General features: G+C 41.3%; 1 protein-coding gene across 2 annotated transcripts in view; it reads right to left on the reverse strand.

Annotated features, from left to right (window-relative positions):
* LOC144807767 (interleukin-12 receptor subunit beta-2-like) overlaps positions 1-24,247 on the reverse strand; it is a 762,710-nt gene that overhangs the window by 341,831 nt on the left and 396,632 nt on the right. For both annotated transcript variants that reach the window (XM_078673425.1, XM_078673424.1), the window contains exon 10: positions 1,563-1,751. In XM_078673425.1, the coding sequence (XP_078529551.1) occupies positions 1,563-1,751 (189 nt within the window). The remainder of the gene's footprint in view (positions 1-1,562; positions 1,752-24,247) is intronic.

Here is a 24,247-nt window from a genome sequence, read left to right on the forward strand (position 1 = left end):
AACGTGTGCTAAAATCCTGTGGGCTGCCTTGTAAATATCGCGATGTGAACATAAGCGATATTTGCAAAGTAGTCCAACCGGGGAAAGCCCAGTGATGTCCACTTTGCATCTCATTAGAGATGCAAAGGGAGGCGTTGGAAAAAGGGTGCTAACATGTGATTATGCATGTTAACACCCTCTTGTAAATAGGGCGATATTTTTATCTCCGCTTTTTTGGCTTTTTAAGCCAAAAAAGCAGATATAAAGCCCTTGTAAATATGCCCCTAAATGTTTTAAATCTGGAACATGGAGCTGGTGTATGGGGACTTGTATGCCTTAGTAATTTACAGACAGCTGAAAATACATTATTATTCAGACTTTTAGCCATCCCAAAAACCACGCCTAGTTTTATTTCACATCCGCAATGTGGTCTTGGGCATTTGGAGGACCAAGTTAGATTGGCCTTTTTATTTCTGTGGCAGAAACTTTGTTCTACCCCCGAGACCAGCTTCTCGTGCAATGTGGTGGAGGACTGTAAGAACTCGAGCCATAGGACAGCAATTCCATGGATGGCATATGTCAAAAATACCTTTTCCATCCTGGGTCTGAGCAATATCTTTGATTGTCTAGGTAGCATTAACTCCGGGTCAAAGACGTCGATAAAAAAAAGTTACTGGAGGATAAGGAAAATGCAAGAATTGCTAAGATGCTTTATATGGCACAGAAGCAAGGTGCATGCCTATCTCTATTGCCATGGGAATGGAACCGACTGAGCATGGTCCACTTTTGAGCTGTATTTACCAGAACAGGTTCCTGATTTACCATGTATGTGCTGCCTATTTGATGCAGCCTCTACCCAATCTACATTGCACTTTATGCTCTTTTGCACATTGTATTGTACCATACAAAATCTTTTTTGACACCCTTTTTTAAGTAACATGAATTTAACGTCATATCAAGAAGGTTTATACTTTTTGCAATGCTTGTCTACCCCAACAGTTTGTTTCTCTGTTTTAAATTACATACTGGCTGTGTTGAAACTGAGGAACAAATATGCTTCATAAAATCGTAATCTTTTATTTTTAGGAGTACATGCCTGTTTCGAAAGACCAATTCTGTAACCTTCTAAGGAATTAGAATGTGTATTTGAAGTTTTTGGAATAATTTTTAACATATACTGTTTTTATCTTGTGCTTTTCTAGTCAGGTATTGACGAAATAAAGAATTATTTGACTTTGACCAAATATATGCAATTATACACACTAGCATAAATTACATACAAATGAACACTTGCAATAGATATTACTTACAGTAAATTTTTCTATATTGACATTTTTGGCAACAATATTAAATAACAACACTAAAAATTCCCGATAGTCACAATATCTTTTTCAGACATTTTGTCTAAATACCGGTACAATGAGGGCATTCAGCAGGAATCAATTTCTAATCAACAATGACGTGCTGTCAATATTACCATAGTTTCACGCATATTTTTCAGACCAGAACTCTTTATTTATTGAGAAGTGGTGGAAGGTTTCGCTGAAGAAAGCCATTGGATGACTGCAATCTGCATTTCTCACCTTTTATGTAGACGGAGGAATTCTCACTCGGAATTCTTTTCCATAGTAAATCTTGCTGTTGTTTATTACACCTTATTGGAATCCATTCAATAATATACCATAGGAAATCAGGCTCAGGTGCTCCCCAAGTGACTAAGATCCCGTCATGATCTGAAGAAAATAAAATCATATTTCTAGGAGGTGGGCAATCTGCAAGAGAAAATATGTCAAATATTAACCCAAACAGATTGGGCCCCATTCACAGAAAAAAGCAACACTTTTTTAAATTCACAAACATTCCAAGAAATACACCTAGAATGCTGTGAAATGCAACTGGCAATATTATGTGACATATTCCTATTCACTATGTTTATCTGCGGAGAAAGTCCTTCTACTACACTCCTATCAAATCGGAGTTGATCAGCGACGGCTCCTCCGATAAAGCAGCAGAGCGGCGCCCCACTGCTCAATGATCAGTGCAACACAATTTTTTTTTATAATAATAAGAAGATATTATAATTTTCTTTTTCTTTGCAGGACTCCAGCCAGGTTGGGAGGGCTGGTCTTGCCGCTGTCAGAGGGAGCAGGAGAAGTTTGTACTTCCTCCCCAAGTGTGCATAATGGCTTAGCCGACACTATGGGGCCAGCCAAACAGTCATGCACACTTGGTATGTTCTCCTCTGGGCTGTGTTGCACAAACCAGTAGAGAACATGCCCAGGCTCCCAGGTTGTGCCTGAGAGGCCAAACAGGCCACTCAGACCAATCACGACGCTGCTCCTGCAGCGTTGAGATTGGCTTGGAGAGTCCGGGAGTCTGGGTGCTTTCAGTGGCATTTCATGCCTCCCCCCAACCAAACCACCCCCGTACAAAGGCAGCCACCATTGGAGTTGATCCAATACTCTTCTCATTCAGCAAGGGGAGTTTCAATTTCTAACCATTTCCAGAGTAAGATGATGTCAGGTTAGAGCTTATGAATGGCTACAAATTTTTATTTTGTTGCACGTTCAAAAATTTACAAGACTAATCCCACCCCATTCATGGAATATTACTACTTTTTTTCTCCAGCCATTTTATTGTTTTTTAGAAACACACAATCGGTATACACATAATGTACATCGCATACATAAGGAGTATTTAATAAAACTAATACAAGTACTGCATATCAACAAGAGGTGATACAGTGAATTATTCTGGTTATAGATGTAATATTTATAATGTCCTTGATCCTGTCAAAGCAGAGGTCTCCGCCTAAGCTTGAAGGAAGGTGGGTGGGGAGGGGAGGATCAGTGCACCTGGCTACAGCATCAGAAAAACATATATCTTACACATCTCCCTATCAAAGTCCTCATGCTCTATCATGTATGACTGGCCATTATCTGGTCATATATACTGTCCTTTCAAGGATGCAGCAGTCATCCGTACCAGTATGCCATTCGTTCAATGTGGTGGGACGTTGAGCGCTCCAATAATTTGCAATATTGCATTTGGTCAGCAATCTTCCAATATCAATAAAGGTATGTTGGGCCAGTGTGCCATCCATCTCCTCCATAATCCCCAGGAGAGCAATTTTAGGTTTCATTTCGACTGGAGAAACCAGCACTCAGTATGGTTGGATGACAGAGCATTCCAAGAACATATGAAAAAGGGTGCCCCATGTAAATGGTCAGGAAAATAGCATATCCTATGGAAATAGTGAAGCTGAACAAGCCGAAGTCCGGCTGAGATAGCAAGTGTGCAGATAGCAATCTTGGTTTCTCTCAAGCCATCATGATTGAGGGAGCCCACATCTACGGTCCAAGCTTCTTGTAGTGGCAACAGTGGGTACGGGGTGTTAGCCAGTAGTGTGTGGTGAATGTGTGTGATATGTTTCTTGCCCAGGGATTCCTATATCAGTATAGCCTCTAATGGGTCTTATTCTGGCAGTGTGTTAATTCAACTAGTAGGGGGTCAAGTGTACATCGGAGTTGGAGAAAGCGTAAAAATTGAGATTTATGAATCTGAAACTCTGTAGTTCTGCAAAAAATGTGATCCCCAGCCAGGTGTCTCCCAGTTGGGTTTTAGTACTGCAGATATCCCCACACTCGTGGCAGAGACATCTGAATCACTAGATGCTTATATGCCAGCCTGGAATCCTTTTGTGAATTACCTGACAGGTGTAAATGTAGGCATTTTCAGCAGCTAACGTATGCTCATGGCTAGAAATACGCTCATGAATCGGACCCATAATGCTTACAAACCAACATGTATTCTAATCTCTTGTTTCTGGGCTTGCATCTACAGCCTATATATAGCCTTCCTGATAACTGAAATGAGAAATGTTATGGAGTGGGCAAACATAAATATATTAAAAAGCATTATCAGTGCCATAAGTGGCTCTAAGCAATCTTTGTGGCAATTCTAAACATTAGTGCTGCTTAGTTCCCCTGCTTTCTTCCTCTCCCTGTGTGACCATCCTCTTCATAACTTCATTTTCCTTATTCTTACTCTCTCTCTTGTTTCACATTCATTTCTAATTTTGGGGCACTTAGACATATTTTAAATAAAGGCGTTGGTTGTGAAGCCACAGGCACCTGGCATTTAATTCAACAAATGGGCTTCTACAAATTTGCTCCGTCATTCACCCAACATGAATTCATGAGTCAGCAAACATGTGCAAGGCTTTCATTAATTATTGACGTGTGCTCCTGAATTTACACTGATGAAAGGGAGGGATGAAATTGTAGCAGGGCTGGTATTAATTGACGGTGTAGAGTTGCAGAGTGTCACGTGGTGCTTGAGATGTCGACAAGAGAATACCACATGTATTCCTCCAATCACCATTATTATACTCGTGACCTCCATTCATTCCCAGACCATTTTGACTCTGCTTGCTCAGATGGTCAAGTCAACATATAAAGCAACAGTGCCATGGGAAAAATGGATGCCAAAATAATTAGCAGGAAAAAGAGATATTGATAGCCAAATAAATGGCAAAAAAAACTCAAAAGACAAATAAATAAAAGGAGAAAACATAAAATAAGAAGGTAAGGCAAAGAATTTGTCTTCAACCACATTGAGTAGAATTCTAACTTTTTGGGGATTCACAAAAGTCCCCAGCTGTAGGCATGGAAATCAGGCTTCCTTTAGTACTAACACTCCTCTATAGAGATGCCTTCTGGTTGTTCACACGAGGGGAAATCTATGAATTTAAACCCATCAAAGATGTGGATTAGCTCATCAAACTTGTTTTTATTTTACCCATCAGGAGTATACCTAGTCATCAGGGAATCCCTATCAGTTACATCAAAGCTACCTTGGTAGGGCCAGGAGAGCTAGATTCATTGCAGAGTTTCAGTAAGAAAGATCAGTTAATGTAACGTTTTCTGAGGTACTAAGATGTGAGTCAGGATCGGTCTTTTGCTAACATAGACTGTTTTTGTGCGCATCTGATTTGAATTGTGTACTTCTGTAAATGGACCAAGAGGAACTACCTTAAGGAAAAGGGTACACAAATGTAAAGACCCAAAGAAGTGACAACAAAGACAAAGGGTTCAGAGTCAGAATAAAATCAATAGTGCGAGGAAATTGGAAAGACGTAGATGGTTAACACAATAACCAGAAAAATTAAAAGGATAATCATGGGAAATGTTTTACAGCTATATAAGTGATGGGGGAAATACAGCAAGACAGTACAAAAAAACACATTATAACCTCATACAATACATACATAAACTCAAAAGGAACAGCTAGAAGAAAGGCAGTGCAATCTGCCCGACATCCCATGTAGCCTTTTTCTATCATTAACTTATTTGGACCATTTTTGAGATTTCCTCTTGACTAGCAGTCCTGTCTGTTCTCCCAACAGGGTGTAGCAAGGTTTCATAGAATGGAGTAAAGTTTGTGTCAGCAAAAAAATGCAAGAATAGAACAACAGACCGAAACAAACAGAACAATATTATGCTACAAATTAAACAACACTCACTAAAACACGTTTTCGCTAAAGTAGAGAAAGGCGGCAATAAAAAAGCACATTTCTTAAGCACAATGCTCACTTTCGAGTTGGTGTCCTGGCACTGATACAGTACCACAGAGTTTAGAAATGCTCAGAGATGCCATGAGCTAGTCTGAGAATATCAAATTCTTCCACAGGTTTACATTATTTAGTAAATCTGGGGCAGCGTAAAATTCCATGGGTGTTACGTGAGAAAGCCCACCGCAATGTCCATGGAATGGCTCCCGGGGCGCAGAGTAAGGCAACACATCGATTTGCACTGAGTTGCCTTACTCATGATTTATGAGGCCACTCAAAGCTACGCCGAGTGACTCTGCGTGGCTTCATAGATCTGATACAGAGCTCTGCGTCAAGCATGTACCACTTTACGTGTTGCTAAGGGCGACGCAGGGCTCTTATTAATAAGCCCCTAAGTGTGCATGAAGGTTACACTTAAGAATTAATGTTTCAGTGCCCTGCATAAAAAATATATTGTCAAGAACTTACCTGATGAAAGTGAAGGGGCACAAAAGTATCTAGAAGTTTGTCTGAATAAATATGGAAAATAAATGGTAACTGCCTGGTTAAGTGGGGAAATTACAATGTGCACATGTGAGTGCATGTAGTGGAAGTACTCATAGGAAACCTACAAGGAATAATGGGGATGAACAATTAACTAAATTAGGAAAGAGTGAGAGTAATTTCTAATTATCCTCAGATTTGTAAAACAGGATCTTCCGATAGCAGACCAGGCTTTCTCTCGGGAATCTATACTCACACCAATGCACAAACCATCTTTTCCACTTTTTACCCTCAGAGCAAAAAGGTCACACAAATACATAAGGAAACACCGGCATGTGTTGTTCTGTAGAGAGAGGCCTTTTGACAAACCTCTGTTTGTGCTTAGAAGATCAAAAGCCGTAGGACAATACTTAGAACACACTTGTTCACTGATCATACCTGAACCAACTATCTGTCAACTGTTGGGACATTCTGCCACCTCTTGGTGACTTGAAATACAGCAGTTGTGCTGACAGCAAGTTCCCTACGAACACATGAAAGCTGAAACAGGCACAAAATGAGAAATTTACAAATTAGCCAGTGTTGTACTAGCATATATCATACGTTTGAGTTTTCTATAGTTGCGAATGCCCAACCTTGCGTTCATGGGTTGCTACAAAACCTTACTACTCAACACCGCACTGTTTCCTTTGGCACAGATTTTTGGTACTTATGACTATAAACTTAAATTTGTATATTATTCGCTTCATTTTGGACATGCATAACTGACACGGTCATCTTTTTTCCTTGACAGTCGGTTTTCTGTATCCCTGACATAATGTTTAGCCCAATTTAATTTTTAATAATCATATTGCACCCTAGAGACCACCCATAATTGACTTTTATCACGTGTCTCTAGATCCTTTGACTCAACATATCATTTGTCTTCTGGCATAATGTGATGAAAGCCGTCATTTTATAGGAAGCTCCAGTGCGATACACATCGCTCTCGTGTGGGCTGTGCAGTAGAGGGTTTTGTTCCATGCCAGATAACGACCAATTGTTGCTGCTCACACAGCCCCAGCTCAGATCAGCATTTTGAGATTCTTGCCCCAGACTTTTAGTTTGCAGATATATTTTCCACAAACACACAAAGAAAAAGGGCTGCAGGGAAGGTGATGCGTTGATTCCTCACACTCAGGGAAGGTCATGCGTTGGTTCCTTGCCCCGGTGGAGGTGATGGGTTGGTTCCTTACTGCTGCGCAGGGGAGGTGATGAGTCGGTTTCTTACCAGAGAGGAGGTGATGCATCTGTTTCTTACTGCGTGGGAAGGTGATGCATCGGTTTCTTACTGCGTCTCCCAACAATGCGACAGACCTGGCGCCTCAATGTAATGCAACGATCCGGGACAATGCATAAGTTCTTGCAGCCGCACAGCAGGGCTTGTATTGAAATCAGTGCTGATGCATCACACTTTCTTGTTGGTGCATTGCTTTTCCTGCTCCCAACAGCCAGGACAACCTCCAGAGACCCAGAACAGCTGCAGGCACCTCTTGGCAGGTCAGAACTCCCAGAAATGAAGTTCAGGGGAACTGGGGGTGAAGTCTTTGTGTCCCTGAGACTTCAGAACAAGAGGCAAGCTCTTCTTCAATCCCTTATAGTTCTTCCTCAAGCAAGGGACACAGGAAACAGCAAAGTCCTTTTTCCCTTTCCTTGGCAGAAAGTAGCCACTGCAGGTCAACCCCAGACAACAAACAACTCAGGGGCTGTATTTCTCCTCAGTTTCTCCAGCTCTTCTCCTTGGCAAAGATTTCTCTTGATTTCCCAGAAGTTATCTTTGAAGTATTTTCAATCCCTGAGACTTCCAACAGGAGTCAAGCTCTACTTTAATCCCTTGGAGAAATCATTTAAAAGCAGGATGATGAAAGCACAGTCCAGTCCTTTCTCTACCCAAGACAGAAGCAACCCCAACAGCACATAGCACAGGGGCAGTACTCCTTCTCCAGATTTCCCGGTTCTTCTTCCTGACAGGTTCCTTAGTTCAGCAGTGATCTAAAAGTCTGGGGTCTGAGACCCTCTTTTTATACAGTAAATCTCTTTGTTCTATCCTGGCCAAGGCCTCTGAGCCCAGTCCAAACCTGTTCTGGGGGCACTTTGCAAGTGCACAACTTCCTCCATTGTCAGTGTGATCCCTGGCTCCAGACACACCACAGGGGGCGGAGCAATCATTGTGGAAGGCAGACACAGCCCTATTCAGGTGCAGATGCTACTCCTCCCACCACTCCAAATGCAGATCAGGCCTATTCAGTCTAGCACTGACTCATACAGACTCTCTGGAGCCCCTGCATATCCCCAGCCCCTGTCACTCCAAAGCCAGACAGCCAATACACATCCTAGCAGAGGCACACTAGATGGCTAAGCAAGAAAATAACTACTTTTTAAAAGTCATATTTTCAAACACAGGATGTAAAAATCAACTTCACTAAAAGATGTATTTTAACATTCTGAGTTCAGGCATACTCAACTTTATTTTCCTATCTGGTTCCCTGGAGAAGTTATGCTTATAAGATGTTATAAGCAAACTCCCCATTCTATCCTACGGGAACAGATAACCTTAAAATAGTGAACTACGAAATTGGCAGTATTTCACTATCAGGACATGCCACACAGCAGAGTTTGTGCTACCTTTTACATACACTGTATTCTGCCTACAGGGGTACCTTGGGCCTACCTTAGGCGTGACTTACATGTAAGGAAGGGAAGTTTAGGGCCTGGCAAGTGGGTGCACTTGCCAGGTAGACATGGCAGTACTAGACTGCATATAGGCTCTGCAATGACAGGCCTGAGCTACATTTACAGGCTGCTTATGGGGATGGCACAATCAGTGCTGCTGGCCTACTAGCAGCATTTGATTTACAGGCCCTGGGCACACACAATGCACTGTACTTGGGACTGACTAATAAATCAAATATGCCAATCATAGAATCACTAATCCATAACAACAATTACAGGGAGAGCATATACACTTTAACACTTATAAGCAGTGGTAAATTGCCCAGAGTCATAAAACCTTCAACAACAGGTCAGAAAAAAACCAGGAGAAAGGCAAAAAGTTCTGGGTTGACCCTGCAAAAGGGCCAAGTCCAACAAGAATGCAGGATGAATCTCTTTTGGAGCTAATTGTGTCCCTGTCACCCAAGAAAGAGGTCAGCCTTCTGACCCTTGGAGTCCACTTCTTTGTACATGAAGACTTTGGGTCTTAAATCCTCTCCACCTATCATGTGCCCACCGTCCTTTACAGAAATGTGGACACTACCCACGATCCTCTGACCAAAGCAGCAGCAGCCACATGGCCCACTGTTATGTTTAACACACTGGTTCCAATGCGCTGCACCAGGTTTCTCCATGCAATCGGGGGGATGTGTTGATCTCTCTACACTACTGCGGTAGCGATGCGTGGATCAGGTTCTGGAGGCGATGCGTTGGTTTCGAGTGCGATGCACTGATGCACTGATCCTACTCCTGCAACAGGGTCGATGTTCCAGTTCTGCTTCAAGCAGACTGGAGATACATCAATTTCTCTGGTGCAACTATCTAGGTTCACTTCCAGTGAACCAAGCAGAGGAGCAGAGGCAGAGACTTTAATAGCTCTGAGTCTCAAGCAACAGGAGGCAAGCCAATAAGCTCTTGGAGATCACTTTGTTTGCAGGGCAGAGTCCAGCTCTCCCTCGGCAGGGTAAAAGAGCAGCAGGCAGTGGTGAAGCACAGCAGAAAAGCAGGTCTTCCAGATCGGTAACCCAGTAGAAGTGTCAGTCATTGTAGCAGCACAGCAGTTCTTCAGACGGAGGTCTCTTACATGACTAGAAGTGTCTGGTTTAGTGGGGTCAGAGACCCAGTACTTATAGTCAGTTATACCTTTGAACTGGGGATGATTTCAAAGAGGGGTCTTTGAAGTGCACAAAACCCCTTGATTCAGACTAACTGTAGGGGTTAATCAGCTCATGTGTGGGGACAAGACACTGCCTATTCAGGTGTAAGTGTCAGTTCTTCCCTCCCTTCCTGCCCGGGAGTGGCATCAGAATGCAGATGGGCACTCAGACTGGCTGTCTAGAGAGAATGGACAAAGTAAAACTGTCACCCAAACCAGACGTGTATTAGAGAGAGGCTGCAGGCACACAGAGCTGTAAGATTAGAGAAATGTCCACTTTCTAAAAGTTATAGCAGGACAGGGTTGGCCCTAAACGGCTGGACAAGGCCTAATACTTATTCCAGAGGAAAAATGTGTCCTAGCCGTCACATTCATGTGCTGATAAAGCAATTAAACAGACTAGAGCCCATAAACTTAATTAATATGGACTTAAGGCATTTATTTGCCAAGTTATTTAAGAAGATTTGATCCAATTTACATTGTAGGTCAGACTAGTATGGATACGCATCAATTAGTATACATTAAAACTGAACACGTGACAAAGTGTAAAATAACAATGAAATCAATTTTGTGCCAAAAACAATATGACAAAACAATCAATTGAAGAAGGTCAAGAAGCGACTGCAGTTAATATGTTACAACACTAGTCTCAGTTAACAAAACAGAAGCAACAAGTGGACAATATTCTACATTCAAGTTGTCTTCCAAATATTCAGAGCTGCTACGCAAGGGGAAAGTCATTAAGCCTAGTAGTTTAAGGACTTGTACAGCATTTCTACTAGGACCAACTTGATTTCATAAACAAAGTCCCTGTGTTGTAAGATGCCGACTTGGAGTTAAACTTTCACACCTGCTGGCCTTGATGGCGAAATCTGGTTCCTGCAGAACTTCATGGACCTTCCCAATGTGGATCAGGTGATCCTGCCAAGTAGAGTTACAGGCAACAATATCATCTAGATCCGCTGCACCAAAACTTTCAACCCAGCCAGGACTTTCTTCACCAGCCTCTGGAAGGTTGCAGTGGCATTCTTTAAACCAAATGGAATTACAGTAAACTGGTAATGACCATCTGGGGTCGAGAAAGCTGACTTTTCTTTTCCACCAGGGGTGAGACCAATTTGCCAGTACTGATGTTATGTCAAAGGTACTGAGAAATATTACTGCACCCAGCCTGTCAAAAAGCTAATCTGCCCTTGGAATAGGGTGAGCATCATTCTTTGTGACTGCATTGAGACACAAATCCTCAGCTCTGGTTTACTTCCCTTGGAATGAGATTATGGAGACTAAGACCAATGGGCTAGCCCCGGGACTTTCAGAGAGTTCAATCACCCCTAACTCCAGGATATTACTGATCTCAGCTCTGATGCTTACCTTAACTTGTCTGGTGCTCCCGCGATTAGAGACGATTAGAGACGATTGCCACCACTACCGCTACCGTCCCTACTGCCGCCGATACCTGCGCTGCTGCCTGCCGCCATTGCCGCTGTTGATCCGCGGCCGGCCCGGAGTCCGGAGGCCCATATGGGCTGAGGCTGCGGCTGCGGTGGGATCCACGAGCTTCGGAGCAGTGAGCAGAGAGGCAGAGGGGTGGAGAGGCTCCGGAGCTCAAGTGGCGCACCCAGACGGAGGCGGTGCAGAACTTGCAGAACGTGTAGAGAGAGAGAAAAATAATCTGCATCGTTGGTTCTGGTTCAAGTGGGGGTTCATTACAGGTGAAGTGAGGGAAGTGTGGGAGAGGACCTAGCCACACCCTCTGATAAAACCTGATAAATCTTGGTAAGTTGGTTCCCCGATAACTTAGAGATACTATTGGGGTTCACGTTTATTCTTGGATAACTTTGAAGCCCTTAAAAAATGCATGCGCATTTCTCAAGTCACTGAAGCTGTTCAAGGAGTACCCCTGGGCACAAGCTGCTTAGGGTGAACATATTGAGTGTTGAGTGTTCTGAGTTAGCAGGGTGCTACCTACTAGGATCCGCGGAAAACCCTCAGTGGATGCTTTATTTTGATCTTGTAAACGCACAAAAAATGTGCTCAGGAAAGGAAAGGGCAATCGGCGCCCCGGTATGAAGGTCCCGAAAATCTCAAGTACCACGTGTTTTAAGGAAAGCTAAAGCTCAACCCAAAGATTCGAATCAGACGCTCATATCTCCAATAGCGAGGATGTTCGAAAAATCCTTAAAAGTCCCTCATAAGTTTGATTTTCTAAAGGACCCAACGGGTGTCATGATGTCAATACAAAGCGACCCAGAAGTAAGAAACTTACAGGCACCAATCAAGTCGTTTACTACCCTGAGTGAAATGACCGGAAAATTTGGGCAAAATCAAGATGAAGATGAAGATCTTGAGAAGAAAACAAATAATGTGGTCATAGAGCCAAATATGCCAGTTAAATCAATGGATCAAACATCTACTCAAATTAGTGACCATGAATTACTACGTATAACATCACCTTGTCAACAATATCTAAACTTAGAAAATATTGTTGACCCTGCAAAAAGTGAGATGTCACTAGAAGAAATGAACATGAAACCCGGAATTGCAAGAATGCCACTTAGGTTACCTATAGAGGTCCAAGTTGAAATAAGGAAAAATACTGTTCAAAGCTTGGTTCTGGTATCTGATAAACAGAATATAGCAGGAGATAAGAGTGCAAACTTAGATGATCCATTCCACGAAAGCCAATTTAGGAAAAAAGGATATGCCCTCCCATCGTCAGAGATAACCATGCACCCAGATAATGACGAGGTTATACATTTGGAAACTCATTGTACGGATCTGACCGCACAGAGAAATTAATCACCCAAACTATTGTCTAAAAACCTAGTTACGCAACCCAAAAAATTAAGCTTGGGTGAAGAATTAATACAATTCCCAGGAAATAACCTAAGCAAGGAATCGGCATAGGCACAATCTGATAGTAAAAACAGCAGCTCTCAAAAAGATGCTCTCACCAACAAACAGAAACCTCAATGGGATAAAAACACTAAAACAATAGAAAATCAGGACCTGGCCTCCATTTGGGATATCTTTTATCAAATTTCATCCCTTACTCTTGAAGCATTAACACTTCAGTCGAATAAAATGGATACGCAAATTGAAATACTGGGAACAATGGCAAATGCGGTCGCAGTAATAGATCACAAATTAGCTGATCTTAATTATTTGATAACTAGAGCTCAAGCAGACCCATCAACCACCTATCTAGAATGTTCTTGTGTGCCAATAATGAATAAACTTACAACAATACCTGAAGTTATTACTACTATATTGGAAGATGTCAAGGAAAGCCTCCAACTGAATGGAAACAGGAAACTAAATGATAAAGAAGGCACATGTTTAACAATTGAAAGTAAACTCACTAAGACGGATGATCAAACCACTCAAAGCAATTTACATGCAAATGATTGATCATGCTCTCCAATAATCCTAAATAATCTACAGGTCATCAGTAAACCAATAGACAGTAAACCATCAGATCAATCTGTAGAAGAACAAAAGGATGAACAAGAAGATAAAGAAGTGGCCCTGACATCACCATTTATAATGACAAAAAGGAATAGGAAAAAATTGAGCAAGGCAAGAAATAAAGCTAAGGCGCAGGATATAACAGAGCCAGACCCACTCAAAGGAACAAAACTAAATAGGAATCTTAAGGGAAAACTACTCGCGGAAGAAACACTTGGAACAGAAAACCCAGACATAGGTAGCGACCTGCCAATATCAACCATCACAAGAAACATTCAGTATTTTAATATTTTTGCAAAAACTGGAAATCGATTGAATTCTCAAAAAGAACTGAAAAGTAAGATCCAAATGGATAAAGTAACCTTAAACGATACCGCAGATCTCATACCTGATGATCCTTCTGAAGTATGGAAAAATCTTATAGCAAAGGAGTCCCCTCATGATAAGCCTGGAATTGGCTGTGTGGAAAACAGGGCAAAGAAGGATACCCTAAGAGGAATACAAACAAAGGGCGACCAACCAACGAGTTTGTTAAGCTCACAAATAACTACAATTACGGTAGATAAAAGGGATGCAGATCTATCAACAGTGGCATCACGGTACGACAATCAAGTCTGCCAGATCTTAATAAAGATCCAAACACACAATTGAGCCTAATGCAACTCTCGACCCATCATGATTCCTCCAACTATGAATTAGGTACCCAACCAGAGGTAATAGACCAAATAGATGACATAATCCAACCGATAAAACGGGATCATCTAGTTATAGTAAGAAGTGGTACGAACAAACGTTGTATAAATATAGTCCATCAAGATCCAAATAAGTGCACTGGAAGGGACCTGTTAATTCAAAGGACGGAACAACTAATTTTTACACCAGTATACGAGTCCAGGGGGCAACAAGACATCTTAAATAGAGGCAACCTCTTGTGCCTATTCAACTCTGTTCCATCTTTAGCTAATGTCTCAACTAAAGACATTGAATGCGTTGGCTTCTTACAAAATCCCGAAGGTTCACTGCCACTAACAGTAATAACAATAACAACCCCGTCGGCTGTGGAAAAAATTATGAAAGAAAAAGAAACTTTTCGTAGTTGGGCAATAGTGATTAGCAAAGTTGCGCCAAAGGAATATCCTACGCCATTGATAAAAACAGAAAAATTGTTAACTAATGGAAAAGAAAAAAAGGGGGCACCAACCTTCTCTGTACTGAAAAAGCCATTAAAGAAACTAGATATAGATGTTGCAAATCCACCGGGTGACAAAATGACAGAGAAGCACAACGGGATAAACGAGAAATGGATTACGATGGCCTTACATGGAAATGATAACCAATGACAAACAAAACACGAAATGACATCTAAAAATTTAGGTAACGATAAGGAAACAATAACAATCGGCTCATGGAACATAAATGGAGTAGGCAAAAAACTGGATAATACAACTCAATTATTTAAGCCCTATCAGATAATATTACTTCAAGAGACTTGGGCAACCGTTCCGTTTATCATGCATGGATACAAAGGATACGTTGAACCTGCGATCAGGCAGAACAACTACGGACGCCCCTGTGGTGGCCTAGCAATATTTATATCAATTGATTTAAAAGCAGAACATATGCAATTGGTCACAAACAACTGTAACATTCAAACGGTAATGTTACAATACAAGAGGCATGAACAAGAAAAATCCCTAAAGCTGGTTAACATATACATCCCTCCCACATTTAACTCAAGAAAGACTATGTGCGCTGCTTTTCCCAGCTACTTACTGGAGCAAATGGTAGAGGACCCCGTCACGGACTTTATAGTCTCAGGAGACTTTAACCTAAGCCTGATGGTACCCTTTACAAGAGATGACGATACACAGTCACAAGATCAACAATGGCTTATCCCTGCACAAGCAATGGACGCAACAATCAAGCCCAGGCAAATTAAAACAAGCATAAACCTGGTAAGGGATATGGAAGCTTTGGGTTTAAGAATACTCAATGGTAGATTTCCAACTGATTCGCCTCCAGCATGGTCCTGTCACTCTCAAAATACGAAATCTCGAATTGATTATACAATGGCATTGCTGAACATCTTTAACAACTGTACCGCGTATTACCTAAAGAAGGTCCCTGAGAGCGGTCATTGCCAACAACTAATTAGTACAACACTCACCAACACAAAACATCAATTGTACTTATCAATGCAAGGTCAGGTTGGAACCATCAACTATCGGAAATTAATCTGGAAACCAAATAATAAAGGTCTTATCAGTGCTTCAGCACAAAAACTGGTTATTGAATGCTTCCAGGAAAAAAAACCTCTATATCAGTAATTGATCAGTGGGTAAACTTTATATGTAAGTTAGTTAAACAACAGGATAACCGTATTGAAGTTAGGGAAAGATATGAATCACGGACAGGAAAAAAGGAAACAAAAATCAACCTTACATACACTGTGCGGAAAATGAAACGGACTCGAAATAAACTGAGGAAAGAGCTGATAAACTTCCCTAACAAAGAAGAAACAAAAACCAACTTAATGGAGTTAAATCAAAACATAAGGAAATTAATCTGGAATAAAAAAACAAAGCTAAGAATGATCTATGGCCCAAAATTTGTTATGCCTGTAATCAAGGAAATTCAAGGGAGTTCCGGAAGATGATAAAAAACTTAATAAGAACAGATAAAGTTGTAGTAGCATCAGTATTAACTAAGACTTGGGTGAACTTTCTGGCGCACTATTTGAACCCGGATTGCAGGTTAATAAAAAATGAAATAAGGAAGGAAAGATCTAATCCAGATCAAGAAAACAGACTTGAAATAACTCAAGATCAAGTACTTAAGCTAATAAAAAAGCAAAAAGACGGGGCTCCAGGTCCTAATCGTATCCCCTTTGCCCTGTACCAGGAGGATCCAGTTATATGGGCAGAACATCTCACCAAGGTTTTTAAAGAAGTAGTCCGGTTAGGGGTTATACCTGAATCTTGGAGAGGGGCCCTAATATCCCCCATTTTTAAAAAGGGAGATTGGACCCTCTCTGAGAACTACCGTTTAATAACCCTGCAGGACACTGATGCAAAATTGTTTGCAAGGATTTTGTTGAAGAGTTTATCTGACTGGGCGAAGGACAACAGCATTCTCCCACCTAACCAAACCGGTTTTATTAAAGGCCGAGGAACAGCTACTAACATCTTAGACCTCTCCGTTCTAATCGACAAGGCAATTTTAAAAAAACAACCATTCTACTTATGCTTTGTCGACTTTAAATCGGCCTTCGATTGTGTGGATAGAGAACTTTTATGGGAAAAGCTACGAACTCAGGGGATTCCACCCTTACTATTGCACCTGATACGTCTCTTGCATTTACACACCTGGGTCAGAGTGCGCATCGGGGATGGGCGGTCAGTCACCAATGAAATACCAACAACAGGCGGACTAAAGCAAGGGTGTGTATTGGCTCCTTTATTATTTACCTTGTTCTTAGCTGACCTGACAGAGGCCTTGAATGATACAAATGCTCATCCACCAAAGATTGCAAACAAACACATATCAAATCTTTTCTATGCAGACGATGTTATTCTTCTAAGCAATACAAAGGTGGGCTTACAACGCTTAATAACACGCACATTTGAGTACACAATAGAAAATAGGATGGTAATAAATTAAACAAAATCCAAAGTTATGGTCATTACTAAAAACTTAAGACGGAAACATAATTCCAAATGGTTTTTGGGAAAGCAGCACTTGGAACAAGTAGAAACCTACAGATATCTCGGTGTCATATTCAACGACAAAGGAAATTTTATCCCTCAGAAACTCGATATCAGTAGGAAAGCTAATGCTTTAACAGCTGCATTTAGGACCATCGAAAAATCAACTTGTGACCTAACATACCGACCTCTCCTTAAGGTGATATCTGCCAAATTGGTACCCTCTTTAACATATGGTAGTGAGGCCCTAAATGAAAAAGACGCTCTCACCATCAACAATGCTGTCTCAAAAACTTTTAGATCTCTTTTCCATCTTCCTAATAATGCATCGCAAGCTCAGATTAGGCTTGAATTTGGTTTGAACAATCAGCTCTACGTACGAAAGGGCCATGCAATCAAAGTTAGGAATAGAGTGAAAAATTACCAAGACAATTTAATGTTCCAGTTACTGTGGAAAGAAATTAAAGGAAATAACAAATCATCTGCCTGGAAATATCTGGACGCAGCTCTGGACAAATTTGAGCTCAGGGAGATCTGGGATTCCACTATAACCAAGAAATCATTTAAGAAAGTTGTTAAGAAAACAACTGATTACCTATCATTAATAAGCGACAAGGCCATCTTAGTCAAACGAAAACATGCATGGTCCAAAATAAATGGCTACTCAAAAAAGATGGTTCAGCAATATCTTGACAAGGCATGGTCATTGAAAAGCAAACATACTTTTATTAAAGCAAGATTTGGAGTATGGCCGGGCCAATCCCATGCACCACGTGGAAGAAACTTGAAGGCACCATGTTGTGTAGGCTTTGTAAATCTGGTGAGGAAAATATTATCCATCTCTTGTGTCTCTGTCCTGAACTAAAAAAAGAAAGACTGATTATATTAAAAAGATTATTTAACGAAAGAGGGATAAGGTCATGCAGACAGGCATTGATTTGTTGTCTCTGTCCAGATGATATACTCAGCAACTCTGCTTTGACAACATTTTTAGCAAAAGTATGGGAAAAATTAGAACTGCATGAAACTGTAAAATAAGAATGATTACTTTTCTTTTAAAGTCTTAAACATAAACATGAATTTTATTACAAACTTTTTTGTACTAAAGATATATATAATTTTAGGGACTTATTGCTATCCAAAATGTACATAATGGAGTATTTTATGAATTCTGCTTTTTATAAAGATTTTAACTAATCATACAATAAAGGTAATTTGCTCTCTTACCTTAGCTTGGGCAGACTGCCTGTAATTTTATTTTTGACAGGATGGCTATTCCCACTGTCCACATCATGGGGCCGATTATGATGGAGGATTTTCCGCATCCTCCGGGCGGGCGGAAGCCACCGCCGGCCCGGAGGATGCGGAAAATCCTCTGCGGACCCACCAAAGACCCACCGCCACATTAGGATGGCTGGTGTGTCCTGGTTTACGTCCGCAGCTTTTCCGCCGCGGTTGGCTTACAACCGCGGCTGAAAAGCTCTAATATGGTGACGGTGTCTCTCAGACACCGTCAACCATATTAGGATGGGCTGTGCAAAATGCTTTTCCGCGGCGGGTTTTCCGCCGTGGAAAAGCATGTGTAACTTCATTGCGGGGGCCCATTGCGGGCCCCCTGGGTGAAGGGTGGGTGGGGGGTGCACATGGGGGGTACCTATGGTACCCCCCTGCATTTGTATGCAGAAATCGGCAGGCACCGCATGGTGCCTGCTGCTTTCTGCATACAAATGCAATGTATGCATTTTTACCATTGCGGCGGATGCAGCTTGAAGCTGCACCTGCCTCCATGGTAAAAATAGAGGATGTGACCGCCAGGGTGGCGGTCACATCCTAATTGCACAGGAGGGAACTCCGCAGGGCATGCAGAGGTTCCCTCCTACTCTATGGTGGCGGACGGACTCAGGTCCGTCCGCCATCATAATCGGCCCTCATGTGTGCACCAGGTTCTCTGACCAGGGGTTAAGGAAAAGAGTTAAGCATACTGCCCCAGGATATGCCTGCTTTCAGTTTGCTGGTGGTCAGTGAGGGTGTCTGACAAGAGAACTCCTTCAACAGACCCATCTTTAGGGTTGTTAGTGTGGAGGTCAAGGAAAGGGTAACTGTCTTCTTCCTGCCCCTCATCAGTGACAATGAGCATAGTCACATCAGCCCTGTCATAAAAGGGTTTCAGGAAATTCATACGGATGACCCTCTGGGGGCTCCTGGGTATACCAAGATCCACCAAGTAGGCGACCTCCTCTTTTCTTTCAAGGATAGGGTATGGTCCACTCCATTTGTCCTGGAGGGCCCTACGTGCCACAGGCTCCAATACTCATATATTTTGCCCTGGTTGAAATTCAACCAGTGCAGCCTTTTGGTCAAACCATTGCTTCTGAAGCTCTTGGCTTGCCTCAAGGTTGTGGTTTGCTTTTTCCATGTGCTCCATGTGCTTTAACCTGAGGAGCCTCCATGGCATCCCACTGCTGCTTGGTGCTAGCCGTCTTCCTTTCCCTAATTATTCATGCCAGAGAGAGAGATAATGAAAATTACTGGCTTTGTATTATTTGCTCTGCTACCACTGCCGTAGCCACAGTCTTTTTTCACCCCTCCCAGCTGCAACCTCAGACATCAGCTGCTTCACTATGGATCGATATCCTGATGTGGGACAGAGACTAAAATGCTTTATGCATTTTAAATGTTTCAGATATGTTGTGAACCTGTGAAACAGCAACACTATACTGGGTATTTGCGATTTGTACTGGCTCATAGCGCCCTTTGGTGAATAGTTTGGGGGTGTCTGCAGGCGGCACAACAGGAGCAAAGCATGGCTGGGATATGTTTTGTTTAAGCTATGAAGCTCTATCGAAGCAACATCTACAACTATATTGACTTTCTTCATATAAGTAAAACTAGACCTAACAGTGGAACCTTCTTAGGGTCAGCACCTAACATAAAATAACTCCAAATAGTAAGTATTACCCCCTATATTTTTTCAGGGGTCCGTGTGCACACCGATTGGCACCCACTGTTACAGTACCTGTTCCCTCAGGAACTCAACAATTAAAACATAAAAGCACAGGTGCACCACAACATATGGTTCAATAAAGACCAATATCCAGTCCAAATTCTATTAAAGTCACAGGAGTAAAAGTTCCTCAATTGGATCTCTTTATTTCATCAAATAGATAATGCACAATACAGCCGACACATTTCGTCCCCGTATGGGACTTCGTCAGGGCTGCGCTAGGAAGAAACTTCAAGGTACCCCCAACGGTAAAATGGGAGTAAATGAATGATACTGCGTTCAAGGAAGAGGCTCCTCTATCCAGGTAGGACACAAGTAGTATGCGGATCGCCCAAATGCAAATCTCAGCTGGTTTAAAAAAGAAGGGTGAGACAACGGTGCAAAGTCTAGATCCAAGGTAAGATTCCGTCTCCCGTGACTTATTAGAATTTGGATTGGATATTGGTCTTTATTGAACCATATGTTGTGGTGCACCTATGCTTTTATGTTTTAATTGTTTTGACTTTCTTCATGTCTTTATATGCTGAAAGACGATGTGAAGCATTACAGGTTAAAAGAAAAACAGAATCACACACTCCAATGATTCCATGTAAGTAGTCTGAAAACCAAAGACTCCGCTGATCATGCTTGACTTCAAGAAACTACTAGTTGGATGATATCCCACACTGTCTTGTGCTGGCAGTGGTTTCCATTCAGAAACTAAGCAGTATGTAGGCTATATGGCTGCCAGTTAAATGGGAGAATGCATAACGTTTGACAAGCTTGTAATGTAACCTGTTGTGAGAGCAGTTTTTCTTTCGGTTAGTCTTAATATGTATTAGAAACTGTGCTTACGTAACATAAACTGTGTTTACACTGACATCCATCTTGAAATTATGTTGTAGTACATCACGTGATGACCAGTACTGAATGTTCTACTTAAAGAATTGAGAGCCTTCTAATAATAAATGGTGAGCGTTCCTTGAGACTTCTCACCTAGTGGTACATAACCAAGAACATCCCAATTGGCTCAGACTACCGAATGTACAATGTAGCAACTATATGGCGTGAATAAACTTAACAACAACTGAATTCTTCTTGTTAGCTCCTCATTGGTGCTTATCCTGAGAACCATGAAAGTTGTGTGGTGAAGTATCAAAACCCTTGTCTAAAATCCTATAAACTTTTACTGAATTCTAAGTACTTATGAACTGCATGATATGAGTGTGCTTGCATATGTGCAGTTTGTTTAATGTAGACTTTTTTGATCTGACCTTTGAGACAACATTAGCTGTCTCGCCAGACTATTACTTTTCTGGAAGAAATCGATAATGTGCATAGGGGATTTTTGTAAGTAGGCATCTGTTGGTCGGTTAACTGTCATTCACTTTTTGCTTCTCCTTGCCACAGCATACAGCATGAGGCAACATATCAGCCAACTTTACCCACTGGCTTTCTTCTCTTTGAGTGACTTCAGAAATCCTGTGCACATTGTTAACATCTGCCCAAAAAATAGCTCCTTTTGCTTCTGTGACAAAGCTTCTTCAAAGTGTGTTTTTTTTTTGTTTTGTATTTTTTATTTTAAAATTAAATATGGACTGTTTAATTTGCTGGCACTTTGCACAGTTAGATAATGTTTTTCTTCCATCTCCTTTTTTAAAGTTGCTCTTATAAATTATTTAAATTAAATTGTAGCTTCTGGTGGCCTGACTACTTGTTTAGTTTGTGATTTTCCTGTCTGCTTCACAAACAATATTATTAAAAAATGCACGGAGCAGCTGGTTAAGGCATAAGCATGGTAAAGATTTGCATGGTAAAAAATACACGGTAAAGGCATGCGTGGTATTTGGCAGCGTTGTAATGTCATACAACCAAGAGTAATGCAGAGTTACCAAGATTACTCAGATTACTCCAGTGTAAATAAATTTACCCCAAGGCCGGATTTTGATACAGTTGATCGTGCTCAGTTTATGTCAATATGAAATCAATAGTAAGGGCTTCTGACTTTGCCATACTGCTTTCATGGAAGACATAACTCAGCAAGTTAAACTTGGTCTATTTATCTATTTGTCTTTTAAAAATATGACAGCACTGTTCCCGCTGTTAATATTTAAATCAACATGCTTTAGAACTCAACAGGGCTGAAGGACAAACTTTAAATTTTTATGTCAACAGCATACACATGTATATCCTCGTTAGTGGAGCTATACATGCCTTGTGGTGATTGAATCAGTCTAGCATGAAAGTGCTGAATGGTTGGGTAACAGTGAGTTGAAATTAAATGCAGAAAAAACCGAGGTCATAATGATAACCTGCTATAGTGGTGGCAATTCTTTCATTTATATGACAACAATAAATTGATCGTACCCACTTCTGGTAGAATGGTGGCACGGACACCATAATGTGATTTTGTTAGCGTAATGTATGCATCCATGACACATGATACCTCCCCCTGGCACAAAGCCGGCCTGTTAATTCTTAACACAATGTTCACTCTGTGGCATGCTGGTACCAGGGGATATTAACGTTTTAATATTGCCTTCCTAGTTGGGCAGGTTGAGACAATTCTAAATTTTGCATAAAAGTTTGAAGTCACCCACATTTTTCTGAAGCCATCGTAGTTTAAATTGACCCATCCGTGCAGCACCTTGCCTGCATAACATGGAAGGAACATTAGGTTCAGGGAGTTGTGCATTGCTGCTGTCACCATATTTACTATTTTTACTCTCTCTCTTGTCTCTGCCTTTTCATCTCAGCTTCTATGCACCTTCTCTTTCCACAATCATCTCCTCCCTCTCTAATGTCCTTAACTGGCAGGTATTTTCACAGAATTCCTTTGCCGCTGGATGTTTGTGCTAGAGAGAAAAAGGGCTCGAAGGTCTTCCCCAAATTTTACACTGCTTACATTTTAAAAAATTACTTCTCATTAAATGTTAAATCTACATTTGTTTAAAATCTAATGCCGACTAGTCATTAGATTAAATTTTAATTACCTGACACACTGGAGGGTGGTTACCAAACTATGGCTTGCCTATTTGTACTTTTGGTAACAGCAGGTGTTGTGTATCGGTTTAGATTCCATATGAATTTCCCGATTCATGCCCTTATATAGGTACAATTCATATTGTCCTTATATAGGCATAGAAGCCCAGTCCCTATTCAGGCATAGTCCATGCTACCCAAATACAGGCATGGCTACTTACATCCTTTCATCTACGCCACAACGAGTTCTAGGAAAACCAGGCTCTTAGGCCGCTGGGACTTTCCCCTTGCTTGAATATTGATTTCTCCAAGAGCTCATTTATTATGCTTGAACACCTATTCCTTAGAGGTTCATTCATGATGTTCGTATGCCCGACTTTTACGTCAATACTGGCATTCCTAAACACCTTCAAGGTATAAATATACCTTCACATGCTATGGCAAGGCACGGTGCGGTTCGACTACCTACTTGCACAACGTGGCGCGCCACAGCAAGTCCCGAAGGAAGTCATCTCCCCAAGTAATGCACTGACCAGACGCTGTCATCCTCTGTGCCAAGAATCCAGCTCCAGTGTTTCTGGCTCCCCTTGTGGGGTTTTAGAAAATAAATTGAGTCCTAGGAAAGAGATACCAACCTCTCTCATTCTAAGGTACGGGGCTGATTAGAACCTAGAGAAACCTTTGGCAATCCTTGGCAAAACTAAACTTATGCTAAGACAGCACCTACTTCTTCCCTCATACTAGACTTAGGTTAGGTACACTGGGGTAGGATTATTTCAGAAGCACCAGTTGAGTATTTTAGCCTGTGTTATTTATGTATGTATTTTTATATATGTCATAGCTACAGACCATGCTATTACAGTATTATTTTATATTACTGTTAACGTTGTACGCATTATACTTCGCATTCTGTCTTACGATTCTAGCAGTTCATATCTCTTGCATGAGAAAGAACACTGTTCAATAAACCCTTTTTATTGAAACGCTCGTCTCTCTATTTCTGTGCAAACTCTATAGAAACGAAGCATGCACGATTGACTGAGTGAAACGGTTATCTATTGTTTCCACGACTATGAAAATATTGTTCTGACTCTAAGGGAAACAAAGTTGTCATGTTAATGCAGTTGTCAGAGACTAATCCCTTCTTGTTCATTCAAGAAAGTTTCTAG

This window comes from Lissotriton helveticus, chromosome 1_2 (genome assembly GCF_964261635.1).
Source record: "Lissotriton helveticus chromosome 1_2, aLisHel1.1, whole genome shotgun sequence".
In the NCBI taxonomy this organism is placed as follows: domain Eukaryota; kingdom Metazoa; phylum Chordata; class Amphibia; order Caudata; family Salamandridae; genus Lissotriton; species Lissotriton helveticus.